The sequence below is a fragment of the Oreochromis niloticus genome, linkage group LG20 (assembly GCF_001858045.2).
Source record: "Oreochromis niloticus isolate F11D_XX linkage group LG20, O_niloticus_UMD_NMBU, whole genome shotgun sequence".
NCBI classification, from domain to species: Eukaryota; Metazoa; Chordata; class Actinopteri; order Cichliformes; family Cichlidae; genus Oreochromis; species Oreochromis niloticus.
Window position 1 is genome coordinate 16,317,701 of NC_031984.2, and position 25,474 is coordinate 16,343,174.

The following is a 25,474-nucleotide window of genomic DNA, read 5'->3' on the forward strand; positions in this document are numbered from 1 at the left end:
ACAGCTACTGCAGAAGTAAATAGTAAAACAGCTGGTCTGTTGGGCCATATTTTTTAAGGTCTTTTTTTAAAAAGCTGTTAAATGCTAAAGACAAATACAGGGCTGCCACATATAATTAGAATGGACAAAGATTGTGTCTTCTCAACAAATCAGAAAGTGGTGTCGCGCAGATTTCTTTATGATTTATTGAGTAGCTCAAACAGCTGGAAGTATTTCCAGGCTGCAGCACACACACTCACAAAAGAACTTGCTTGACATCATTATCCATCTAACTGTGAATCAGTTTTATTTAAAGAAGCTACTTTTAGATTCTCCCTTATTCACAAGGTGTCGCCACAGCGGGTAGCTCCATGTGTTTGATTTGGCAGAATTTTTATGTCGAATGCCCTTCCTGACACAAAACCCCAAAAGATTTGTGTCTCCTCACGCGATCAAACCAGAGAGTTTTTGCTTATTAGGCAGATGTGTAAACCACAATACTTTCGTAGTAGTCATTAATCAGACGTGTCCGAATGCCATACAAGATTGTGCTTGGTGACGGTCATAATTACTGCAGTTTCAATTTAAATTTAATTTGCTTCAGAATCCCATTCCCGCAACAATGCAAATAATAATTACAATTAAGAACAATTATTCACCACCTTTCAAAATAAAGTTACAAAGAATTATGTATTGTTTAACCACAGTTTAATCACATTGTTTAATTAAAATCAAATCAAATAAAAACTTATCATATAACAATAATATGAGATTAAAATATTATTAAACACAATAATAAATCAGACAAGACAGAAATAAAACACTGATAAATGAGCATGCTTTTTCTTTTTTAAAAGATGCCTTTTAAAAAGCAATTTAAACAACGTTATGCAAACCTCAGATCCAGAATCAGGAAACTCGAAAGCCGTTAAGCCCCAAATACGAAAGCAGGAGATCTGAGACTATGCTCTGTCTCATTAGTGCCGCATAAGTTGTGTTGAGCCAAAAAGTCCTAAACATCTTATATAATTTCTAAATCTATCTAAACAGTCAGAACAGTGGAGATATGACTGTGTTTTCTGAGCTAATTTTTCCAGGCAACTGCTGGAAATCTTAATTTATTATTATATTATTTGCAGATGTTTTTCAGATAATTTGCAGGTCATCCAGAAAAGTAAATAATTAAAGTAATATTGGAAAAAAAAAATAATAAAAAAATTACCAACAGTTCCCGATGGGCCACAAACTGATGCGCTACCTTAACAGAGGTAAGTACTCTGGAACAGAATGATCAGCTGTGCCAAATGCTGAGCTCAGATCAAGAAGAATTAAAATCAAACCATAGCAGTCGGAACTGCTTGTTAATGTAAAAATCTAATCACATACTGGCAGCTAAGTCAATTTAGACAGGTTGACATGGTGAAGATGGGTTACTGAGGTTCAAACTGAGAATCAAAATGGTGAAAAAAAGGTGATTTAAGTGATTTTAAATGTGCACCGATAGTCTGAGTAATTCAGAAATTGGTGTTCTAACAGGACTTTCCCATACATCTGTCTGTAGGGTTTACAGACAACGGTCAGCGTGAGTGAGCGTTCACTGGAGCATTCTGTTGTTGATACCAAAGGTCAGATGAGAATGGCTAGACTGTTTCAAGCTGATAACAGTAACTCAAACAGCCACTCATTATAACCAAAGTATACAGAAGAGCATCTCTGAATGGATAATAAGTCAAACGCTGAACCAGATGGGCAGAAGATCACGCCAAGTGTAACTCGAGTCAGACAAGAAAGAAAACTGATACTACAGTTTACACAGCCTCACAAAATTTGGAAAGGGAGAATGGAAAAACATTGCCTGGTCTAAGGAGTTTGGATTTCTACCATGACGTTCAGGTGATGGAGTCAGAATTTGGTGTAAACAACATAAAAGCGTAGATTCATCCTGTCTGGTATCAGCTGTTCAGAGTGATGGTAGTGGTGTAAGAGTGTGAAACGTATTTTTGATGCTACTCAAGCATCATTTAAACCCCACAGGCTACGTGAGTGTTGTTGCTGATGATGCTCATGCCTTTAAGACCACAGTGTAGTCACTGTCTGATGGCTGCTTGCAGCAGAATAACATGCAACATCACTAACATTAAATTCTTCAACACAATCACCAGATCTAAATCTAGCAGAGCACCTTTGGGATGAAGTCAAACAGCTGATTCACATTATGGATGTACAGCCAACGAATATGCAGCATCTGTGTGAAGCTGTCATGTCAATATGGACTGAAATCGCTGAGGAATGTTTCCAGCGCCTTGTTAAATCTGTAACACAAAGAATTAAGTCAGTTCTGAAAGCCAAACAGGGTCCTGGTACTAGCAAGCTGTAACTAATAAAGTATTTATTTTTTAAGCTTCTCCTTCAGTTTCATGAGAAAAGCAGAAAGCAATCACATCTTTCTCCTTCACACATCACACTATTGGATATGAAAGTGTAAAAGTTGTTTACAGTGAAATGGGGCATTCATGCTGTTGCTGTCGCTCTCTAAACAAATTGCTACCATTGATCACATCACCACAGGGTAGCTGTGCGGGAAAATTGATTCTGCATTGTAGAAAAGGTGACATACTACAACCTTTGTGAGGCTGACAATGACAACCACCCAATAGCTGTCTGATGGTTTTTAGGATATGGAGGTGTGATGCGATAAGAAAAGCATTAAGATTTTTGAGAACTTCAGAGATGGAAAAGGAGAGTGGGGACAAAAGGAAAACTGATGGTTTTTGCTTACATCTCAACAAGTTCTTTGGATTTCTATAATAACTGTTAACACAGATTTATTTATAAAGGGACTTGTTTAAAAAAAAAATCTCCTCACTTTTAACTGACACCTTTTACGACATGCATACTTTAAATAACAAAATACTGAAGCCATCACATTCACTGTGACTGAAAAGAGGCAGTAATAATTATTAATAATAATAATGATAAAAAATACAGTAATGGTGTAACACTGTAAAGGGAAATAAAAGAAGCTTGGAGTCCTACAACAGTCCTAATGTTTATCTTTTTTTAAAAGACAATCATATATTTCTTAAAAAAATAAATAAATAAAATGGGACATCCTGTAGGTCACACGATTGCAGGCGGGCCATTTCTACCAAAGGCTTTGCCAGCACTGAGGCCTGCGCTCGATCCAAGGTCATATACTTTGTGAAATTCCCACCCGTCATTCTTCTTAAATATTCTCTAAATACTTCAAAGGACATTGCTTTAGAAAATATTTTTTTGTGTAGAGGTTTTGTATATACCTGATTTCGAAACATGCTTGGTGTCCTTTGTCAACCTTACACTGGGAAATTAAGCTTAATTCAGAAAACCTGTTCTTAGATAAAGTGAAGAATTTCTTTTATTCTCTGTGCTTCCCTCAGGTTTTCACAAGCATTTCATGACAATTAGACCTGAAAGCGCTAGAATATGCTTTTAAGATTTTTTTTAAGTGTACAGCAGACTTCTGTGATGACTAACTGTTGGCTCCATTTACAAAGTCACTGGCTTTTAAGGAAGCAAAAGCCACTGCGCCCACATTTGTTTTAATGCACTCTATGTCCTCGCTCCTTAATTCAGAAATGCTTACAAGGTGTGAGCCACCCAAACCTCACAAATCACTTAGCACTGGTCTGTTCACTGCAATATGTGTCATTTCAAAGCATAGTAAACCTACCCTTGGGTTTCATGCTCCTAGCTTCTGATATTCCCTTTTCTGTCGGAGGTGTACTTGTAATCAAGCAACTCAAAACAGATCTTGTAAAGTCTTTTGCTTGTGATCTAAATTTACTTTACTATCTAAAGCCTAGGAAGTGAGTTTAAGTTTATTAAATGTGCAAGATACTTTATGGCAGAAACCCACTACCAGGAGTAGATATTTAAAAAGAGCAAGTAAAGAAAAACAATGTATTACATATAATTCATTACCTTAAAAAAAGAATGCATTAAACAAATTAGTCACTGGAGAAAGTAATCAGTTTCACTGCTTGTTATTTTTGTATTACTTTGTCACATAACTATAGGTGCATAGTCCTAACTATTTAACAGTATGAATACTGGGCTACAGTCTCACACACAACATAAATCTTAATCCTAATGAGGACACACACTCAGGATCTTTCTTCTAGTCTTAAGTGAGAACACAAAGATGACAGCACTGTTCAGATAAAAGAAGAATCTTTGTAATACAAGTAACTACATAATTGTAACTGTTACCTTCCTCTGATACTTTTAGCAGAGCTATAATAAAATGTTGTATGATCACAGTAACAAGCTGCTTTGTGAGGGTGAATTTCACCAAAGAAAATTTGTAAAAAAAAAAATAAAAAAAAAATGACAGACAGAAAGTGTTGTTTAATGAGGTTTTTATTTTAGTTTAATTTAGCATTTATAAATGTGAATATCAGCTGCTTTAACTGTGATATCACTGAGTCATGAGGAGAGCTTATTAGCGGACCATGTGGCAGAAAACTTGGCAAGCGGCCCATTTAAAACAGCCAGTTAGTTTGTGAAATAATGTGTGAAATATATTACTAGTAATGATGCTTAATTTAGTATAAACAATGAAGGGTTCTGTTCGTGCGGAAGTGTTTGTGAAACTACAGTTTGAGGAATATTGAATTTACTAATTGTTGTACTTGCATCATTCGTCCACCCATCCATTTTCTTCACTGCTCATCCAGTTCAGGGTCACTGAGGCACTGGAACCTGTGTCAGCTGATGTTGAGCAACATGCATGAAATATCTTGGATAAGTCACCAGTCCCTTACAGGGCTAACACAGAGTGACAGACAACCATTCACCCTCACAGTCTAACAGCCAATTTAGAATCAATAAAGAATCTTGTATATATATGTCTCCTACATGTACTCTGGGAGAACCCGCACAACTCACAGAGACAATGCAAACAGCAAGCAGTCATAATATAGTAATACAATGCCATCTAGTGGAGGACAGAGGACAGTTTTATTTTTATCTTTTTTTCTTGTAACTCTATGTACTTGATATAAATGATAAAAACCTGCACTATGCCTTAAGGCAATAAAACATAGTTACTAATTGGAGGCCTGTGAGAATTCAAAAGGAAAAAAAAGTTTTGAGTTTGTGGGTTTTGCTTTTGTATTTGTTTCCTGGTAAGTGTGAAACCACTCAAATAATCATCAGGTATAACTAGCCTATTAAGAAACAACATGTTTGTGTGGTGGGCCCATGGGCAATCAGGGGAGAGGTCAATGGAGTTATCTGAGGAAAAACTTCAAACTTCCATGGACCTTAAGTGGGGTCTTCCTTCAGTATTAGGGGGAGACATAATTGGCCCTAAAAACCTGATTTAGCACAGAAGATTAATCATTTGGACCAGCCAACAGAATCTGAGTCTGGCTGCAAGAAAAGAAGGAGAAGAAGAAAGAAATTTACTATCACACAAGAGGACTGCACAACAACATAAAACAACAACAATAGATGATTATAACTAAGGCTTTCCTTTACAAGTTACAGCACTTGAAGGGAAAGACTAGGAACATCAAACCTGTGGATAAAAAGCTGTCCTATTAGAAATCTAAAGGCATTTGTGTTAAACTGGAATGATACCATGAGGGGAAAAAGGGGGGATTTCTCTATTTGATGTTGCCTATACTGTACTTCACATTTAATCAGTATTGGTTGTTTATCACCAACTACTGGACATCTTCAAAAACAAGTCAACCCTTGCAAAAAAGGGCAGTACAAGGGTCTGATATGGATCTTACTTTAAAGGGCTCTTACCTACATCGTCAGTTATAGGCCTTTTCCACTAGCACCCAGTTGGCTTGGCCAGGTTTTTATGGTTTTCCATTGCGTGGTAGTACCTTGTACTTCTTCATTACCAACTCGGCTGATTGGAGTTAATCCAGAAATGTGATCTCAACAGACTGCATGGCACCAATTATCTGGAAAGTGGTGTCACTCAATGAGCCATGAGAGCGACCAAACCTGAGTCAAGTCGAGTAGGTACGAGTGAAAAAGAGCCGTAATTAACTCTTTTTCACCAGTACCTACACGTCAAATTAAAAAGGTTGAAATGTTGAGTCCTAAACTGTGGCTTTTTTTCTTAACATTACACTGAACAAAATGAGAATTTAGCAAATCCAATAGTTGCAAATTCGGATTGTCAAAAGTGCTTACAGTAGTTCCAAAACAATGAATTATGTGTACAGATTTGACAGTACAAACTCAATTTCAATCAACCAAAAACAAACAAAAAAAACAAAGAGTAATAAAAAAATTCAAGATAGGAAACTTTTTTTTTTCAGAACTTTATTCTTTAAATTAATTTATAAAATCTCATTTACGTTTTGCTTCATTTCATTTCTCTTTATATATTCACCAATTAACAATTTTTGGCTATTTTCCCTTTCCACCCCATGTAAGCCCACATATTGATCACAAGGTCCATACCCCTTCAAATACATTGTGCGATGATCCTCAGTGCCAAGGTAGGTGGGGTGGGGTGGGGTGGGGTGGGCGTATGGGTATGGGCCTTGTACAGAGCATGCCAAGAGGAAGGTTAGGGAAATGGGTAGAGGCTGCCTAACTACACCAAGACTGCTAATATCAGTAAGATAACCACACAGAGGTAAAGGGGAGCATTCACTTCCACAATGACTTGAGTGTTTCAAGTGTGGGATAAACCAATCATGTTAAAATGGCTCAGTGTTCCATGACATTTGTTTTCCCAACATCAGTAATTCATAACAACTGATCAATGTAAGCCCCACATTAGATATTGATCTGTCAGTTTCTCATTAAAACATTAAAACAGTGCCCACAAACTTAGCAGCAGCCCTGCAGACTGTTTAGCCCTTTGTAGTGACCTACACAAGTTATCAGCCCACTGTTTCAAGTGACACATCCGATGGAGTGTGAGTAGGTATCTATGTTGATGGGGGTTTTCTCTCTAGGCTTCTTAAAAAGGCCAACATCTACAGACACGAAGCTAAACTTTAGTAAAATCACAGATTTATGTTACATTAACTGTACATCCAGGCAAGCCACATAATTTTGTTTTCTCCTCCGGTAAGTTATTTGTTCTTCATTTGGCAATATGATCACTCAACATGGCTCAATACATCTGAAAGTTGTCTTTGTTGCTGGTATGATTTGAATTGAGTAACTGAAATATAGCTATGATAAATATCTAGAAAGTCTTCTTTGATGGAAACAGAAAAATTGCACACCTCCCATAAGGGCACTCAAGACTTTTTTTTTTGATACCCAAATTAGCACAAGAACATCTTTCAAAGAACCGCTAAAACTACATCTAATTGGTATCAAAAGATCCCTTCTTTAACATGATAAAGACACAAGACAATTTTCAGGTTTGAAGGGAAGGAATGAAAAGAATGAAATCGGATGTCACTTCCTGAAACCAATGTGTTATGGTAATATCTCTACGCAAACAAAATATATACCAAACCTGTTTCCAAGCAAAACATCTACAATGTTTACAGATGTACAATGTGTTCATTGCTGCATATTTATGTTAATATACATGGTAGGTATGTTCTGTATTCAACACATACTCCATACTCTTAGGTGTAATTTCAATTCACTCTGAATTCTTCACTTCACCATCAGAGAAGTGAACTTCATTTTCTAGCCTGTTAACCACATGTTAATGTTAAACCTACAGGCTGGTTAAAGACAAACAGGGTGAGAACAACAACATCAAAAGCTTAAATACACTAGGATAAGACAGCTGAATGAGTTTAAGGCATTTAGAGGTTACTCCTGACAGAAAATAAAGGCTACAAAAGCCTAAGCAGTCTGTCAAAATAACCCAGACTCAGACTTTTTTGTTTAATGCAATGTGATTTAAAATTAGCCCTTGGTGACGATCAACTGTAATATAAAATATTCCTCCTCTTACAATGAAAATGAAAGTCTAATTACTAAAGGTAAACACTAAATGTATGGTCTTCAGTTTCAAATGTAAGCAGAGTTTATCTACCCCTTAAAATATGCAGTTTAATTCATTACTTTAATTTATTAGCATAACTACCTCCCATTCTGCCCCACACACATCAAACAGATGCAGATTTAGTGTTTAAAAATGTGTTGTCAAAACTAACTAGCAAGGAATAAGTCAAAAACTCCAGCCTGCAGTCACTGTGCTGTGCAGAAAGCTCTGTGAAATATAGTGCAAAAAGCAATGTGGTAAATAGTTAATCAGCAAAACTGCAAATAAGTGTTTAACTGCTATGTACTCGTGATAGTACTGAACCGCATTAAAGTTTGCATGTGTAACATTTTTGATGTCTTTGCTGGCCTCTACCACTTGACAGGCTCAGCTGATTGTAAGAGGGTGGTGCTTTCTAGTTTGCTTAAACATAAATTAAAAATGAAAGATGTAATAAACAAAAAAAACCAAACAATCTTTAGATTTTAGGGCTAGTTTAAAACCACAATATCATACTGGGTGTATAAGCTGAAGCCATTTGAGGTAGACAGAAACCATGTTAGAGTATGTACTTTCATACTGCCTAAAACCTACCAATAGTCTGACAAACTGTCCAATTGAACCATAATCCATAGATTTCTGGCCCAGTGAGACTTCCTGTGATCCCACCCAAGACTAACAGGGAACCACTGATCTACAACATCATGATCCATGAAGGCTTGAGAAGTGTAATGAAAAGGAGTGGGGGGCTTGGAACTGACACAACTACCAGAAAGAAATCAACGCCACTTGTCTTCAATGTCTCAAGTCAACAGCAGCATTTAACCTCAGTCCTACAACCAGAAACAATTGAGGATTAATTTACAAGGCATAATCTTTTAAATAGAATCTATGGCATTCGACCGTTGTCTCAGTGTGTCCCCTTGAGATATCCCCCACCCCATACCCACATATATAAGTTTATACCCCAAAATTCCTAATGCCAGGCCTCATGCCCATTTAACAGTCTCACGTTGTTCTAGAGAATAGAGATTAAAAATATATACTATTGACTTATTGACTTCCAGTGTATGTTTTCTCTTTTTTCCTATATTTTTTTCAAGTTAAAAAGACCCCTTTATCACAATGCAAGCTCAGAGGTCTTTTCTACACTCACTCACGCATACACGTTCACTCATTCAGTCACACACACACATATATATATACTGTATATTTATATATATATTTATATTTATATATATTAGAAGATTTTTTTAGCTGAGAAATTAGGCAAAGTAGATTATGTTCATTTGGACGGAATTCATTCAAAATGAGAAGGAATTAAACTTTCTCCAGTTTCCCTTTTTGATGAGGACAAGATTTGAGGGATTTGGGAAGCGCTACAACATCACATGACTACTCAAGAGCAGGTAGCAAGGTAAAAGGAAGAAGAAATAGATAAAAGGCCTGAACTTGTACAAGGCAGAGAGATGGGCAGACGATATGGCTCTCTGTGGCATGTGCATTCAATGGCCCTACAACAGTAAGAGAAAATGTAATGTACAAAGTTTAAGAGGGTTAGAAAAAAAAAACAACAACATCAAAAAAAAAAAAAAAATTTAAGACCAAAAGAATAAATAGAGCACTGGACTAAGATGAAGAACATGAATGACTTAAATCGAAAGAAAGAAAGAAAGAAAGAAAGAAAGAAAGAAAGAAAGAAAGAAAGCTAAAGCAATCGTGCAAGACTATGTTGCAGGTTAAAGGAGGGGAGTGGAAGGGAAAAAAATATATATATTCTGTCTGCCTGATTCATCGGTACACCAGGTGAGATATGGTGCCAGATTTGAAGTTGAGCTGATGGTTGGGCACAAAGTTGTGCTGAGGATTCTTTCGCGTGCACATATCTTTTGCATACAAGCCCATGCACGAGTCACATGACACTTTCGAACAGTTCACACAGGTGTGTGATGCACCTGGCTTGTTGCAAAACCCGCATCGCGATCCCCCCATGCTTATTCGCTCACTGCTGCCTCCCTTTGGTGTTGTCAAGGCAACAGACTTGCTGGGAAACAGCTTAGTGGACATGAGGGGCTTCTCCACCATCTGAGGGTGAGGGTGGGGATGAGAATGTGAGTGGGTCAATGTGAGGGGGTGTGGATGGAGATGGGAGTGAGTATGAGTATTAGAGTAGACAGAGAGCTTTTCCTTGACAGGAATGTATCCATCAAGGGGTCGTGGAGATTTTGGATGGTAGTCCTGGAGGCCACAGCAAGGGGAGGGGTCCACATCATGACAGGCAGAACAGAGGATCATGTCACACCTCTGGCAGGAGGCCATTGTGGTGCAGCCCAGCCCGCAACCCTGGCACTTCACACTACCATGACCTTTGTGCAGCCACCCATCCCTTCCATCTCGAGGCTCTCTGGATAGAGGTCGAGACGGGGTCTGCCTCCCTCCTGTGCCAGCCCCACCCCTCTCTGTGTACAAGTCAATCTCATCTAAAGAGGATGGATGGTAGGATGTGTAGGGATCCGCTGGGGGAGGTGACTGAATTGGGAAGAAATCTGCAACAGGGCTATAGGAAGGTGGAGCAGCCACAGAGGAAAGAGATATTGAGGTGCTGGGCCTGATGATCTCATCCTTCATATCCTCCTCTGCATCCACAAATAGAGGCTCTTTCCTCAGACTCAATGAAGCCTTCAAGACAGGCTTGCTAACCGCTGCATGCCAGTGACCAGCCCCATCTGTAACATCCACAGACTTAGATGGTCGGCTACCTCGCCTAAGGTGGTGGGCATGAGGCTTTTCTATATCCAATGGCCGCACGGACAGCCGAGCCATATCTGCCCCAAGGCTGTCACGTCTGCGGAGCGCTTCAGCACAGCCAGCTGCATCATCTCTGCAACCTCTGCGGAGCTCCAGGGCCTCCAGTTCTGACGCTGAACCACGGGCCAGAGCCACTACCTCTCCCAGAAGACGACACTCTGCCTGGGCCAGGAAGAGTTCAAATGCCAATTGCCGCAGATGATTTGCACCTCCTGGATGCTCCTGCAAATGGAACTGCGAATCATGGTCACAGGTGTAGCCAATGGTGCGCATTAAAGTTCGGAGTTCAGCATCAGAAATGGCAGACTGCAGATGGTACACATATGGGCCAGTGAAGGTCTTAAAGAGAGAAATGAGAATCAGCATAAGTGTCAGTTGTTTAAAACAGGCTGACATGAAGCCACAAATAAAGGAAAAAAAAATAGAAATGCACATCTATGACAAAACAGATGATTACCACAAATTACAACAACCTCAATGTAAAGCTGAAATGACCACCTTTCTAATATCAAATACTTATTTTAAATATAGTTCTAGATAAAATTGGCTGATAGAGTCAAGCGAAAAAAAAAAAAAGTGTTTTAGAAAACCAGAAGTGGGGACAACTATTTTTGGTCCTCTTTTGGGGGGTTGATAATGATGGCAGAAGGCTGTCTAACATGTACAGAAATTTCCCATAGACATTCAGTTAACTTGATATCTTGTGAGGGTGAACGCCATAAGATAATTCATAACGGTTTCGGCTCTGTGTGCAAGGACATTTCCCTCTCCTATTAGGTTAGAAATGTTTCACACCAAACAACTTCGTATTGATTTGCGGTGCTTTCCCTCTAAGAAGACAAGGAGAGCCAAAGAATGCCAGCAACATAAATCCCCAAAGCAAAACAGAGGCAGTGGAACACTGAAGTGTCAAGAGTTACAGCTTTCCTTTTAATTTCTCACTTATTCACCAAGCAGAACTGAGCAGAAGCAACCATAATAACAAGGTCCTCTTTGCACGCGTGTTCACTAAAATTACAAGTCTATACAAATTTTAATAGTTTCAGAAAAATTTTCTTACTTTTAGATATTAATTTACTAAAAAACATGTCAAGCAGTTTATGAGACAGGGGAGATCAAACTTTTGTTTGTATACCCACTTTATGGTATTAAGATTAGACAACAAGTAATTAAGTTAAAATAATCTCTTAAGATTATGCAGATATCTGATATCTGCATAAAGACTGAGAATGTGTACACAAACGTAAAAGTCTTGCTTCCACACTAAAGGTCAGGAAAGATATTCATATATATTGCCTGCAAAAGACAGTCTGAAAGATATGCAAATTCACAAAAGTATTTCGGTGTACACACACACTGCCCTGATCAATTGCCAAAGCTCAGTATCTCAAAGCTCAGGACTGGACAATAATGATTAATTCTGATATAACAAATGTATTAATAGTGAAATTTTGGCTATTAGAGTAAACTAATCTAAGCAAAATATATTAAATATCCCATCAATGAAATAAACTCACCTTTATACATCTGAATTCCTTCTTCCAAGGGAAGAGCAGGAGGTTGGTGCAGATGGTTTCCAGGGTATGGAAGGCTCTCTCGAGGCCCTTCAGGTTGACTCCTCTCTGGGAGCGGAGGGAGTTCTCCACTACCTCATAGAAACGCACCATGCGAAATCGCTGTGCCGGATCTGGCTGATAGGCTCCTAGCAGAGCTGTGGCTGTGGAAAGTAGGGCCTCACTGTCCTTGTGTCTGCTTCTTTCCCCTTCTTGCGTACTTCCAGTCCCCCTGTTATCCCCTCCTTCCTCCAGGCGCTTCTCCAGTGCTGTCACATACCTCCGGAACAGGTCCTCTTTTAACTTGGCATCCATTATTAGCAGCAGACTATTAGTCAGCTGTTATAATTTTCTGAGAGAGCCTCACACCTTTTAGCATGCCCAACCACAAAATGCCACATTCAGACACCATTTTTGGTTACCATTCTTTAAACCGTATACACTAAATGTTAATGTCGTGGAGAGATGACAGAGGAGTCAATCTTTGCATCCACTCAGTAGCACATCCTCTAAGCAAGAGATGCAGTTTTCTAGTGCTTTCAGTTGGTGTAGCAAGGCTGTAGCCCATAAGGATGCCTTGGTATGAGCATCTCTGGCTTTGGCTCAAAGCCTGACTTGTTTCCAGAAAAACAGGCCTCTGTCATGCAAGATAACGTCAGGGGGGAGGTTTTCCTTGGCACACAGACTTGCATCTATTCCATTGCTTGGTTTTAGCATTGGTAGAGTTCAAGGTCACTCATCAAGAAGACAGATTCATGATCTTGGGGTTGTTATCAGCCATGTCCAAGCTGAAATGACACAAGCAATAGCTGTTAAGATAAAAAATATCATTTTCGGTTTCTAGCTAAATGAAAATGCAATTTAACTGTGGTTAAGCATGTTTTGAAATATCTAGAGGTTCAGATAAGAGGGAAGATACACTAATCCAGGACCATCTCTGTACTCAGAGATGTGAAGATGGATTCGTTTGGGTGGGTGGGTTTTTTGTCTATCACATAGTGAAAGGGCTTTTTTTTTTAAAAAATTGTTTGTTTTACAATGTACATAACCAAGAAAAAGGCCAGTGGAATTATAGCTTAAATAAGCAAGAGAGGAACTCATTACTGATGTATACATCCCTCTCACACGTTTGCGCCAGTGAACGTTTCAGCTATTGGTACTACATGCGTGTAAACCAGAGTGGCGCTAACCTAGCCTAGCTTAGCTTCAACTCAAAACTCATAAACACATCGTGAAAATAGTACGAGGCTTGAACAACAGGAGAGCAAACATTTCGCTCTCAGATTCTTGCAAGCTGGCTGGCTGGCTATACCTGTTACCTGAAAATCTCTGCGAACATCCGCTCAACGAGCTAGCAACCAATGAGCCTTAGCCAGACGCATGCTTTACAACTGCGTATCTACTACAACAAATTTAGTCCACCGTGACCAATGGCAATATAAAGTAATACTCCTAGAACGTATACATTAATTCTTCATGACTCTCAAACCCGATGCTGCCACTGCTATGGCCTCCCTACTGAGTAGAAGCTAAACAGTGAACGCCCATTTCAGCGTAGCTGGCTAGCTAACAATTGCTTTTGGTTAGCAGGGCGTTCCATCGCTACACAGACATTATTCGCCAGTTTAAAATAAAATAACAAGACACAGCGAATTTTTAAGGTGATGTTCTTTTGGGATCAAATGTTAATGGGCTCCCACTAGGAGATCAAGACGTTTGTTCAAACAAAAATAACAGCATTCGCAAATCTTACCTTTAACAAGTGCTAGTCATGGCTAGCTACGCCTCCTCAGCTGTTGGAAATTCCCAGTATAACAACACGCATGCGCTCAATCCTGACAGTTCATCAGCATCAGGAGCCCACGTGCTAGGGAAGACGGGATACAGACCCCCAAATACATCATCCCCAGTCTTCATTCATTTTTGTTTTTGTTTTGCATGGGTAAAAAAATATATATATACATATAGGCTCGCGTGCGCGCAGAGACAGATTTCCCGGGTTCATAATGATTTGCCGAAGGTATACATTTAGTGGTGTGGATTTCCTGCTTTTTCGTTGTATTAGTGCCCGAATAATTCAGATTTATTTGAATAACTATATATTGTAATATTTTGAATGTCTCTGGGGGGTTTCGATATCTAGTGGGAGGGGGGGGTGTCACAGATTTAGTAAGTATGTCGTACAATTATGTGTTACGATGTTTACTTTCGCCGGTGACCCCGCCCCCTCGCGCTTAAAAAAGAACAAGAACCCGATGACGTCGTCACGGGGACGGTTGGTGCTGGTGGTGGAACCGACTCAGTGAAGAAAAGAAATGGCGATGCTCGGAGGCTTTAGCGCAGCACCTCACAAGAAGAACGCCTCGGACGGGAGCAACGACGTGTCCGAATTCGTCTGTCCAGTTTGCCTCGAAATATTCGACAGTCCCGTGACAACACAGTGTGGACATACGTGAGTATTTTTGCCGTTTATTTTCCATCGCCCTCCCCCTAACCCTCGTCTGCCACCAACGATGCAGTGAAAAGAGGCAAAAACAATGGAGGAAAGGGCTTCACTTTAAATATGTCGTCGCACCAGAGTTGCAAAATATCGGCCTCGCGAGTGTCTTCTAGTGCTACGACCCCGTTTTTTCTATTTTTCTCTCTCGAATATGTGACAAAAACAGTTCCAGCTTGCTAAATCAGTTTCAGTTTTGTTTACATCAAAAAGGAGGCCTCACTTGGGAGTTGTAGTTTGGATGTGTATTGCTCTAACTCTTCAAACCACTTTAAAGAACTACAAGTCCCTGGCTATTCTCGAGGTGGGGGACTTTCCATATGAGTTACAGGAAGGTCCAGTCACTAGCATAATAAAGGTTTGTTTTAGTGACAGCATTTGGGGTTTTTTTCTCATTGCAGGCCATGCGTTAATGTAAACAGAGTTGCTGCATGTTTTTGTCTTGTTTTTTAATAATTTTTTTTTTAAAGCCTCAGGTTACCAGAGCCCAAATTAAAAGTGACAATTTAGTTGATTTATCTTGTGCAGCAGTCACATTATTTCACCCATCTCTTGACAGGTTTTGCCACAGTTGTTTGCAGGAATGTCTGCGTCCACAGAAACCTGTGTGTGCTGTATGTCGAGGCGCTCCAGGCCACTGGACTAGAGCTGCTCAACTCGAGGCACTCATTCAATCTTCTGTGGCAGCCTGTAAGGGATGTGGCACACAGGTATGTTTCACTAAAGTCCAAAAGCTAAAATATTGCTGAACTGACTCACATTTATGAAGCAGTCACAGAGGGTGAATATTCAATAACTGCACATGCATAATCTTAATATTTTGCTGTGTCTAAATTTCTGTCTTTATATTTAGATAATAGCAACAATTTTATGATGATGGTCATATACTGGAAGTTACTGATATGTGTCACTCCTCCCCCAATTAGGTTGGGCTTTCTAAGATGAGAAGCCACACAGCTGCCTGTTCAAAATACCAGGAGTACATTGAGGAGGGAGTCAGGACAACTGCCCAGAGCCAGCCTGCCATCGTCAGGTGGGGAAAGAAGCAGAACAATTATTTGCTATTCCCTACATAAGAAAAGCAAAATGGTTTACACTGTAGAGTCAGACTTTGCGTGCAATCACTGCTGCTTGTTGGGTTGTATAAATTAAAGGTCACCTTTGGACTAACACCAATCCAAAGTGAAAAAGGAAATGAGTGCAGCCCTGTCAGTAGAGTCAGTGAGAGGGCTTCATTCACAGAGCAGAGAGTACTGTACATAGGAAATGGAGTTCTGTTGGCCCAATCAAATGTATGCAATGATAGATTTATGATAGATTTCACTGTAACTTAAGTGCCAAATTTAAACAGTTGACCTGTTGTGACAAATGATGGAATAATATCTTCTTGTGATATAAAATTCCCTGTTTATAGTATTATAAACTCTTGGCAGTACATTGTTGTTTGATAAGACTCCAAAGTCGTGGCTCCATTACTGCCTTGTTTCACTGACATGCCTAACATGTCAGTCAAAAATGAAATGCTCTGTTTTTGCGGTCAATCTGTCATGTGAACTATATGTAGTGTATACATTTTACACTTAAAGTTAAAAAAAGTAAATGGAAGTTTTAGCACAAATAGGATTTCAAATTAAACACAATCTGATTGCAAGTAAAATAGTATTATAAAGTGTGATCAAGCTTATGCTAAGTATTCTGTATTTTACCTGTTGTAATTTCCAATCATGATTTTTCCAGAGTGTATAGAAAACAGTACAACTTTTATCTTTAGAAAACATAAAACACTGTTATTGTCAAGTTGTATGAAGTGGATCTGGTTTTTATCATATTTGGATGTTAAGTATTTATGACAGCTGTACTTCCTGGAGAAAGTTCCGAGAAGATGGTTTGAGAAGCCGTCGCTTGTAATGAGGTTATTATGACTAATCAGGAAGTAGTCTTTAGTGGGGGGTTTTTGTTTTGTTTTTTTCCACCCAAACAGCAGCCTTTAAAACAAAGAATCCACACATTGTGGCATGTTGGGCCAACACTGTTTAAAGTAAGAAACCGATCCTGGTATTTATTTATTTTGTTATTTAACCCTCCAGATGTTTGTGCCAGGAAACGGATTCCTGTTATAAAAAAGAAAAAAGAATAACTGTCACTTTTAAGCCTTTCTCAAGCTCTTTCAGCTGGTGAAAAGTTGATGTGACAAAAGATAAAGATTGGCCACTAACTGTGGTAAATTATTTCTTCATAAGCTGATGCCTGTTGCACTTCAAGTGCAATATTCATGTAGTTGAGAACCAAACCTTGTGACATTTTATTGTTTCTCTTCTGCCACAGTTCAGTGCCAAATCGCTACACCTTCACCTGCCCCTACTGTAACTGCCAGAACCTCGACCAGGACGGCCTGGTTGAACATTGCACTTCCCAACATGCTCGAGATGCACGCCAAGTGGTAAAAAAAAAAAGTCTACTCTGTCATAATTCTGAGTCATACTGAGTTTCCACACACTTACTGGCTTCAGCTGGGTTAATAATGTGTTTCAAAGATCGTTTTATTACCTTCATGTTTTCTTTAGGTGTGCCCCATCTGTGCCTCGATGCCTTGGGGGGATCCTAATTACAGGAGTGCTGACTTTTTCCAGCACCTGAAGATCAGACACACTTTCTCCTATGATACATTTGTTGTAAGTAAAGCACTCTCTGTTTATTTGTTTGTTTGTTTTTTATGTTAATAAGAATTTAAGTGACTTTTTTTTTCTTCCACTTCTCATGCTTACGACCTCCCAGGATTATTCCACAGATGAGCACACAATGATTCAGGAGGCTTTACAGCGCTCCCTTATGGACCACTGAAGTGTGAAAAACAATTCACCGGTGGAGGGAATCCAGTGAAATGAAGGGATGATGGTCTTGAAAAGACAGAAACACACAGTGTCATCATTCATCTAGAATGGGGATGGTGGTACTGACTTACTATGGGTAATTATTTTTCATAGGGAACTGGTATCGTAACTATGAATATATAGGTTTATTATTCTGAAAATAAATCACGCAATATGGTTACAAAAAAAAAAACATATTGTACTGTTTGATTTAGGAGTAATACTGTGTTTCTGGTGTGATAATCACTTATCTTCCCCTCCCCCCAGCTGAGTCTGTAGACTGGATAGTTTGTTAGGTATCTGCTAAACTATGTTTAAGCTGTTTGTTTATCAATGACAAAGTGTCATCTAGCAACAAAACATCCGAACCTGTGATTTAAAAATTCTGCATTGTCAATACTTGATGTTATGAGAGGGTCTAACCACTAGGTGGCTACCTATTGCCAGCAGACAACAAACTTCACTCTGTGAAGTCTACAAGTAACAGAAACATATTATACTAATTCTACTCGCATGTTTATGCAAAAGGTTAAAAGGTAAAGGGACTTTTATTTCTTTTCTTTTTTTTTTTTTTTTCTTTTTTGACCACAGTTTTTCAGCAGATGGGGGAAAAAAACTGTCTTTTCAGTGCTGTTTTTGATTGAAGCGCGTGTGTTTGTGTATTAGAGTGTGGCTGGGTGTGTTCATTCTGTTTTGACAGATCTACTGGTAAGAATAAACAATGAGGGTCAAACACAGCCAGAGATGGCATTTTTGCTTTTTTGTGATGTTTCTCCCTTATGTCTTTGTGCCTGCTGGTAGATCTTGTTTTCAAACTTCCAGAACTCATAGGGCTAATACAGTAGTTCATTCAGTGAATCTACAGATGCAAGTATTTTAAAAAAAAAAAAAAAAAAAAAAGTCAGTGTGTTTGGGTTAATTTGGTCACTTTCATGTGAGAATTTATTTGCATGTGTCTAAACCACAAGAGGGCAGTAGAGTTCTACATTTCTGTGACAACATGACAACAGCTGGTTCTTGCAGGACATAATTGAAGACAGATTTCATTCTATAAATGTACTTTACCCAGTGCTTTGTTCTCCACTTTTTAGTTTTGTTTTAATATACAAAAACACTGGTATTTGAATATTTAGGTTTTTGGTAGGGGTATTTGTCATTGTTAAAACAAAATAACCACAATTTCAGTTTCTGCAGCTGATGAAGTGACGTGACAAAAGACTTTAAATGTAACTTATTGATGTGTGTTTCTCATGCCCAGTGTCTTAGATGGTCTTTACAAAAAAACACTCCAGTTTCTTGTGGCTATCACTTTCTCCTTTACTTCAGCGGCTTTGAAACATAAAGATACATGGTCATTTATTTGTATGCTTCCAAAACGACGGCATGTGCAGTTGGGGGAAAAAAAAAAAAAAAAATCAGTACAACTTTGCTTGATCTTCTTTTTACTGGATGTTTTTGGTTTTTTGTTTGTTTGTTTTTTGTCTTTATTTGCAATTTTGTTATTTTTACATTAATGATTCTTTCAAGTTAGTTGTAAGATTACCCACACAGAACAGTAGAACAGGCTCGTTTGTCTTCTGCCAACAGGTAAATAACAAAAATCTTAACACAGCAGATTAAGTAGCTCTAAAGCAGAACCTCAATGCCTTCTCACCTAGTCTTTGGTTCCACTTAGAACTAGATATTTTTTTTTTTTTTCTGTCTTGTGCAATGTATAATAATTTTGTATATGTTTCTTCTAATGTTTAATGACCTCTTCCTCTTTCGTTTTCTTTTTTTTCTTTTTTTCTTTTTTTTCTCTCAATATATCTCTCATTCTCTTCTGTCAGCCCTACTGTCAGCAGGTGCTAAATCCTGATAAATTAAAGCTCTTTAATTATTTAAACCCTGGCCCCAGAAATCAGGTGCAGTGATTTATACCTGTGTGTATGAGACATGCGGGGGAAGAAACAACACTCGGTGCTGATGGATGACCACTGTGTGTGTGTTTGTGTGTGTGAGCGAGAGGATTTAAACAGAAAGCACTGTTCACAGCGCTGCGAAAACCAGACGTGCCCAGTTGTCATAATCTGGCTATGAGCAAAAGCTGTGTATTAGTGGAGGGGAAAGAAACTGTGGATGAAGGAAGGCAAGCTTTCTGCAAACCTTTGTTCGTACATTCGAAATCAAGCCAGGGTCGTGTTAGAACCACAAAGATCTCGCAGCGTGGTTTTTACATGTATGTGTAACTTCATGATGAAACTCTGGCTCTTCAGTGTACATTGTCCTCGGAGAGAGAAAACCCTCTCATCTCTATTCTTTCCTCCCTTTTTTTTTGTTTCTTTCATCTGTAATTACTGTAGCTAAATGATATTACAGCTTTACACCTAGCTCTACAGAGAATCTCACCCACCAAACTTCTTGATGTCACCCCCCCGTTCTTATCCTTTCTTCTTGTTACGTTTCCCCCAATCAGGTTTTTGCTCCTGGCAGATAGAGGAGTGATGTTAGCTGTGAGAGAACTAACGAGATACTCGAGTGCTTCTGGGCAGGAAGGAAGTCGAGCTCAAAAACATGGCAGGGAGAAGTCTTTCTTGTCTGTTTGGTGGCGCAGCTTAAAAGGGAGAGGGGGGCCAAGGTGGGGAATAGGAATAGGAAGAAAGAGAGGGGAAAAAGGGAAGAGAAGTGAACACATTGAATAAAAATTTCATAAAGTTCAGTGTGTGGTTTCTTTGATGCGAGCAGTAGATGGTGCGTACAGTCTGCAGGCTCTGTAGAGGCAGCAATTAATGCTACATGTGCCCAAAGGCAAACTGTGTGAGAGGCGTGGGGACGGTGGCTCGTTTTATTATGTGTGTCGTACCATCACCACCACTATACCCGAGACACCTCTTTGCTGTCTTTTGTTTTCATTCACTGTATTGTAAACCTCTTTCACCTGAACACTGATTAAAAAAAATCTCTCCTGAACTTGTATGGAAGTCCATATTGTTCATGCCTGGTAGCCGTCTAAATTGTTTTCCCCACACCAGTGACACTTTAACACAGTAAATTCAGCCAGCAATTTTGTGACATCAGTGAAATTGCACTCTTTTCAGACTTTCACTTCATCATGAAACCCATCTGTAGAAAAAGTGTTGAAGCAAGACTTCATCTGTTTGCTTTTTAGCACAATTTAATGTTTTAACAGATTCAGAACGATGGGTTTCATCCAGTTTTAGGGCTTTTTCAAAACCCTAAAACTGTGTGTTTTGCCAAAAGAGTTTTGTTCAGAGAAAAAGAAGTGGTAGGTAAGGTCCGCCACCTTGTTCTTTTGGTGGAAGATATAGGATAAAGAGTGACTACATATGTAGCTGTCACCTTTAAAAAAATAGTTTTCTAACATTACATGTAATCCATTTCTGGGTGACAACAGACAGGAACTCCTGAAATGCCTGGAAAGTTCTATCTGCTGGTCTGTTTCCCTCTCAGTTTTGCTGAGGCAGGTATCTATGATGAGGTGCGGGGCATGTGAGGAGAGCACTGGGAGTTTGTTCACCGAAAAATTCCTCAAAGTCAGGAGAAACAGGAAGTGCGGGAATCCTGCCACCCGGGTGCTGCAGCTCGGCAGGTCGGTCCTCTCAAATGTTTGAACAGAAAGTGCCAGTGGGCTTCCCCGACATCAATACTGGTTCTACACCAACTCATCTTCCGCTTTTAAACTCTTAACAACCGACCCCCTACCCCAACCAGACACACACACGCGCACACACTTCTTGTCTTGCTAGCCTGAGAGCATCGAGTCTTAACTTTGATTTAATAACGCCTGCAACCAACTTGGCCCTGTATCAGCTGAAGTGAAACTTGCATATCTTGTCTGTGCGCATGTTCTATTCTTGCGCCCTGTAAAACCTGACTCTTGCCAATGTTATGACAGAGGTACTTACAATTGTAAGAACAACATAGTTTGTCTTTATTATTGCCTCTAAAAGATTGCTGTGTACTTCTTTTTTTCTTTTATGGGAATTGTAATTCAATATACCACAAGGAAAGAACAGTTTTTATATGTATTTTGTTTATCCAAGCAAAAGTTTTGTAATTTTTTCTGAAGCCACCGCATGTCCTTCCCTGAATGTGGCTGCAAAAGCATCATGAAAAAAAGCCCTCACATTAGTTTTAGGAGACCCTCTAAAAGCTTGGAAAGTTCTGAAAAATCACTGTTTCTGCAGAAATATTCTCCTGGAAGTGAAAATGAATATGAAGCATGTTGATATAATTATCAGGAGAATTGCTAATCATTGCTTCCTCATTTATTTATTTATTTGAAATGCACACAGCCGCTGTACTAATATTTGAAAGTTAAGTCCTCTAAGGTGTTTAAAAAAAAAAAAAAAGCGGCAGGGTGGGCGAAATCCCTGGTGTGTGTGTGTGCATTGATGTCACAGTGGAGTATCAGGCCAAGTGAGGAGATCTGATCTAAATCTTCCCCCCCCCCTCACTTTACCATTTTAGACCAACTAAGATGTGTGGAAGAGAGTGAGGCCCAAGGCTATTATTCTCCCATTAATTTTTCTATTTGAAATCAAACCTCAGCGGGCATGCATGAGGGAATCAGAGGAGGGGGGAGAGGACTACAGTGGGGATAACCTTATCAGGATTGGGGGAGCATGAGAGGGGGACGAATGTTAGTTGTAGCAGCATTAATGTCCAATAGGGGAGGCAATTTCACTTCCAAAGCAATCCTTGTTATTAAAGTGTCTGCCCACTTCTTCTTTCATGGTCCAGAATAGCCCGTGGGAAAACTGCCTGACATTAAGACATAGTTTGGTTTTTAGTTCTATGGTTATGAAAACCCACAAAAACATAACTTTGATTGTTTTGATTGGGTGGTTTAAAAAAAATCTGATATTTTAATCTGTCCATCTAACTCTCACTGATACAAAAAGAGACACATCTTTACAGTCCAGTAAATCCTCTCAATTCAATTAGAATTTCTCAGTTTTCTTCTGTTTTCTTCTACATCATTAATTTCATACAGCGCATTTTGTATCTTTATAATGCCTCATCACATGCCTACATACTGGGGACCTGGTAACCTCCAGTCCTCCATCCTACCTACCCACACAAGCACACACCTCCTCAACCTCACACTTCGTCTTCAAGCCTCTTTCAGTTCCACTCATTTCTTTCCATCCTTTGCCCCCCCCTCTTTCTTTCTTTATAAAAGCGCCAGTGCTTGCTAATCTGTCAATCAGATGTTGTCCTGTTGTGGCGATGATGGGGGTCCGTGACGGTGTTCCACACACCTCCTGCAGCTCGCAGCTCGGCGAGCAGCTCGATGATTAACCAGGCAGGTACTGAGTCAAACTGCTGACAGCATAAACACACTGACAGCTGATTTGAAAGACAATGGTCCCACTCCCTCCACTTAACTTGTCATGGCAGTCAAAGCACCTTCTCACTAAACTTGTGGCATATTAGGGAAAGATGGAGGGAAACACTGATTTATAGCATCACACATGGTCACACATAAACAAAACAAAAAAGAAATACTGATAAGCATTTCCAAATATTCATAAGTGCTTATGTTTGCACAAAAAATATGATAAATTATTTAAATTATAAAGAACAACTAGTGAATAGTTGATAACTGTAAAAAGAAAAATGCAACTCAAAATGTAAGAATGGAAACCGGCTGGTCACCAGGGAAAGATTTTCACATTTCCTATTTTAACTGTATCTTCAAAAGAGACAGCCAGAAACAGCAGCACAGCATTTCCTTGTCTCTCCCGGATTAATAGTCCAACACTTCCCAATTATTAACCATGTCTGTTTTGTACCATTCATATTCAAAGCTATTTGCCTCCCTACACTTCCTGTGCTTTGTATTCTGAGTCTTTACAGGAGGGAATGGACGATGCAGGCAGATCTGTCAGTCAAACCGCAGCCCCCGACCACCAGTCGCTGCCCAGCAAACTGTCGTCCATATACCTCCATCGGCTCCGGTACCTCCTCGGCTCAATGAGTAACTAACCTGCAGGTAGTGAATCAAACTGCTGACAAGCACATGAAGGGGACCGGAGGGGTGGGGAGAAGGGGACTGTGTAGGTGGATTGATAGAAAGATGAAAAGGGAGGGGAGGATAGAAATGACAATGGCATTATTTCATAGCCCACCTTGGTGACGTAACCTTTAACTTTGCATAAAAAGATGGGTCCCTTTCCTGTTGCTCCAGCCACACTTTTTCCCGTTTTCGCCTCATTTCCCCCCTCTCCCTTCTCTAAGTGGCAAGCTTTGATGGCCTGTCCCTGTCTCTCATCTTGTCTTCTTAGACAGATGAGTGCTGTCACTGCTGTCATCACTGCCCAGCTAAACATTAATGACTCTCTTGCCTGACAAGTGTTGGCGGGGCAGAGAAGAGGTGAAAGGGGGACGCCTCTGGACAAAACAAGGAATGAAAAGGAGAAGTGATGGCTTTATCTGCTTGACAGATTCTCTTTTGTCTCTCTGAACTTGTGTATATGTATGTGTGCCATCAGCAGATTCTTGGCTTGACATGACGGTTTTATTGCCCTGTTTTTCTTCCCCTCTGAGGAGATGAACCTCTTTGTATTCCCATTGCCCCTCATCCTTCCTACTGGCATTGCTGACATTCCTTCAAGCATCTTTGTGTACGTGTGAGTGTATGTGTACATATATATATCTACACACACAGGCTTGTGGTGTCTGTGCCAGTCGTAGTTTCGAGGGTCATGTTTGTTTCCTTCATATTCTCGTGTGCTTTCTTGAAGAGAGCATCCTGAACTTTGATGTTGGCACCAGTGATAGTGATGACGGCAGGTCACAGTGAAAACTCATCCCAGAGGGACGGCCAGTAAGAGGAGAAAAGAATGGCCAGAGCAGAAGAGGTGGAAGTTAAATGAAGGGAAGGTCTCTGCCAGTAAAAGGATCTGTGCAGTTTGGATGTTGGGACAACTTCATGCCATGTCATGCTTTCTCCAAAGATATACAGTATGGATATATTTTACTTCTGTTCAGTTCTTCCTTCCTTCTGTGGTCACTCTTTCCACTCTTCCACTTCTCTCTGTGTCTCTCACTCTTCATGTTGTCACTCAGGCCTTTCGCCTCTTTTTCCTGCTTTCTTTTGAATTATTAACTCTCTAGCTCACCGGAGTGAATGGGTCCTGCTGACTAGACACAGCATAGATCCGGCTTCTCAAGCGCCCAGATTACATTGCTGGTGTCCTCACCCCTATGCACAGTCACACACAACCAAATGCATGCATACACAACTAGCTGTTTATTAATATGACCAGCTGATAGTTGAAAAGAGAGATAAACACACGTGTGTGTGTTTCTTCCCTGCATTCCTTTACTGTAGAGCTGCAGGCCTCCTGTGGAGCAGCCGCCCACTCGCCCTCCTTACTTCTCCCCAGGCAGCCTCTATCTCTTCTGGGTTCCCGGAGCAATGATTAACCCGGTTCTGATCAATGCTTCTGCTGACTCTGATACATCACTGGTGCCTTGCAGCTGCCATGTAAAGGAAGCGTCAAGTCTGTGCTGCTCATGACAGAGTATATCCACTCCATCACTTAGATCAGGACGTGCACTCAGACACACAAATGCACACGCACACTGCACTATTTAGTTGTTCTGGTTATGTTTCATGTATGCAGTATATTTTATCTTGGTGTTTGGTTTAAGGGACTAGTGTTGGTTATTTGAGATGACACAAATGAATCCACGTTTAAAACTAGAGGAACTTTGGCCAGTGTTTATAGCTGAAAGGTAAAATCTGTTAATTATTTCAGGCCTTTAAATGGGAGTGAGTTTCTCT

The 25,474-nt window shown here is 39.8% G+C and overlaps 2 protein-coding genes across 3 annotated transcripts; one reads left to right on the forward strand and one right to left on the reverse strand.

Moving 5' to 3' along the window:
- Positions 1-6,445: 6,445 nt before the first annotated feature.
- Positions 6,446-14,329, reverse strand: spata2 (spermatogenesis associated 2). Of its 2 annotated transcripts, none has more exons than XM_003439028.5 (3): positions 14,066-14,329; positions 12,277-13,100; positions 6,446-11,098 (listed from the first exon to the last, which is right to left on the reverse strand). In XM_003439028.5, exons 2-3 carry the CDS (start codon positions 12,625-12,627, stop codon positions 9,743-9,745), a joined length of 1,707 nt encoding a protein of 568 aa, XP_003439076.1. In that variant the 5' UTR covers positions 12,628-13,100; positions 14,066-14,329; the 3' UTR covers positions 6,446-9,742. The 2 variants fall into 2 exon arrangements, with proteins under 2 accessions (XP_003439076.1, XP_005448872.1); XM_005448815.4 differs by lacking the exon at positions 14,066-14,329 and adding an exon at positions 13,632-13,937.
- A 226-nt stretch (positions 14,330-14,555) lies between these two features.
- rnf114 (ring finger protein 114) lies at positions 14,556-20,628 on the forward strand. Its single transcript, XM_003439029.4, has 6 exons — positions 14,556-14,764; positions 15,369-15,519; positions 15,736-15,842; positions 17,135-17,249; positions 17,374-17,481; positions 17,585-20,628. The coding sequence occupies exons 1-6, from the start codon at positions 14,628-14,630 to the stop codon at positions 17,648-17,650; spliced, it is 684 nt and encodes a 227-aa protein (XP_003439077.1). The 5' UTR covers positions 14,556-14,627; the 3' UTR covers positions 17,651-20,628.
- The last annotated feature ends 4,846 nt before the right edge of the window (positions 20,629-25,474 follow it).

What these genes read in the sequence shown, in the direction of transcription:
- spata2 (XM_003439028.5), bottom strand. Translation starts at nt 12,627, where the DNA reads ATGGATGCCAAGTTAAAAGAGGACCTGTTCCGGAGGTATGTGACAGCA. An exon ending in AGGAATTCAGATGTATAAAG is followed by an intron (nt 11,099 to 12,276) that starts GTGAGTTTATTT and finishes TCTCTCTTTAAG; the next exon opens with ACCTTCACTGGCCCATATGT.
- rnf114 (XM_003439029.4), top strand. Translation starts at nt 14,628, where the DNA reads ATGGCGATGCTCGGAGGCTTTAGCGCAGCACCTCACAAGAAGAACGCC. An exon ending in ACAACACAGTGTGGACATAC is followed by an intron (nt 14,765 to 15,368) that starts GTGAGTATTTTT and finishes ATCTCTTGACAG; the next exon opens with GTTTTGCCACAGTTGTTTGC. An exon ending in CTCGAGATGCACGCCAAGTG is followed by an intron (nt 17,250 to 17,373) that starts GTAAAAAAAAAA and finishes TGTTTTCTTTAG; the next exon opens with GTGTGCCCCATCTGTGCCTC.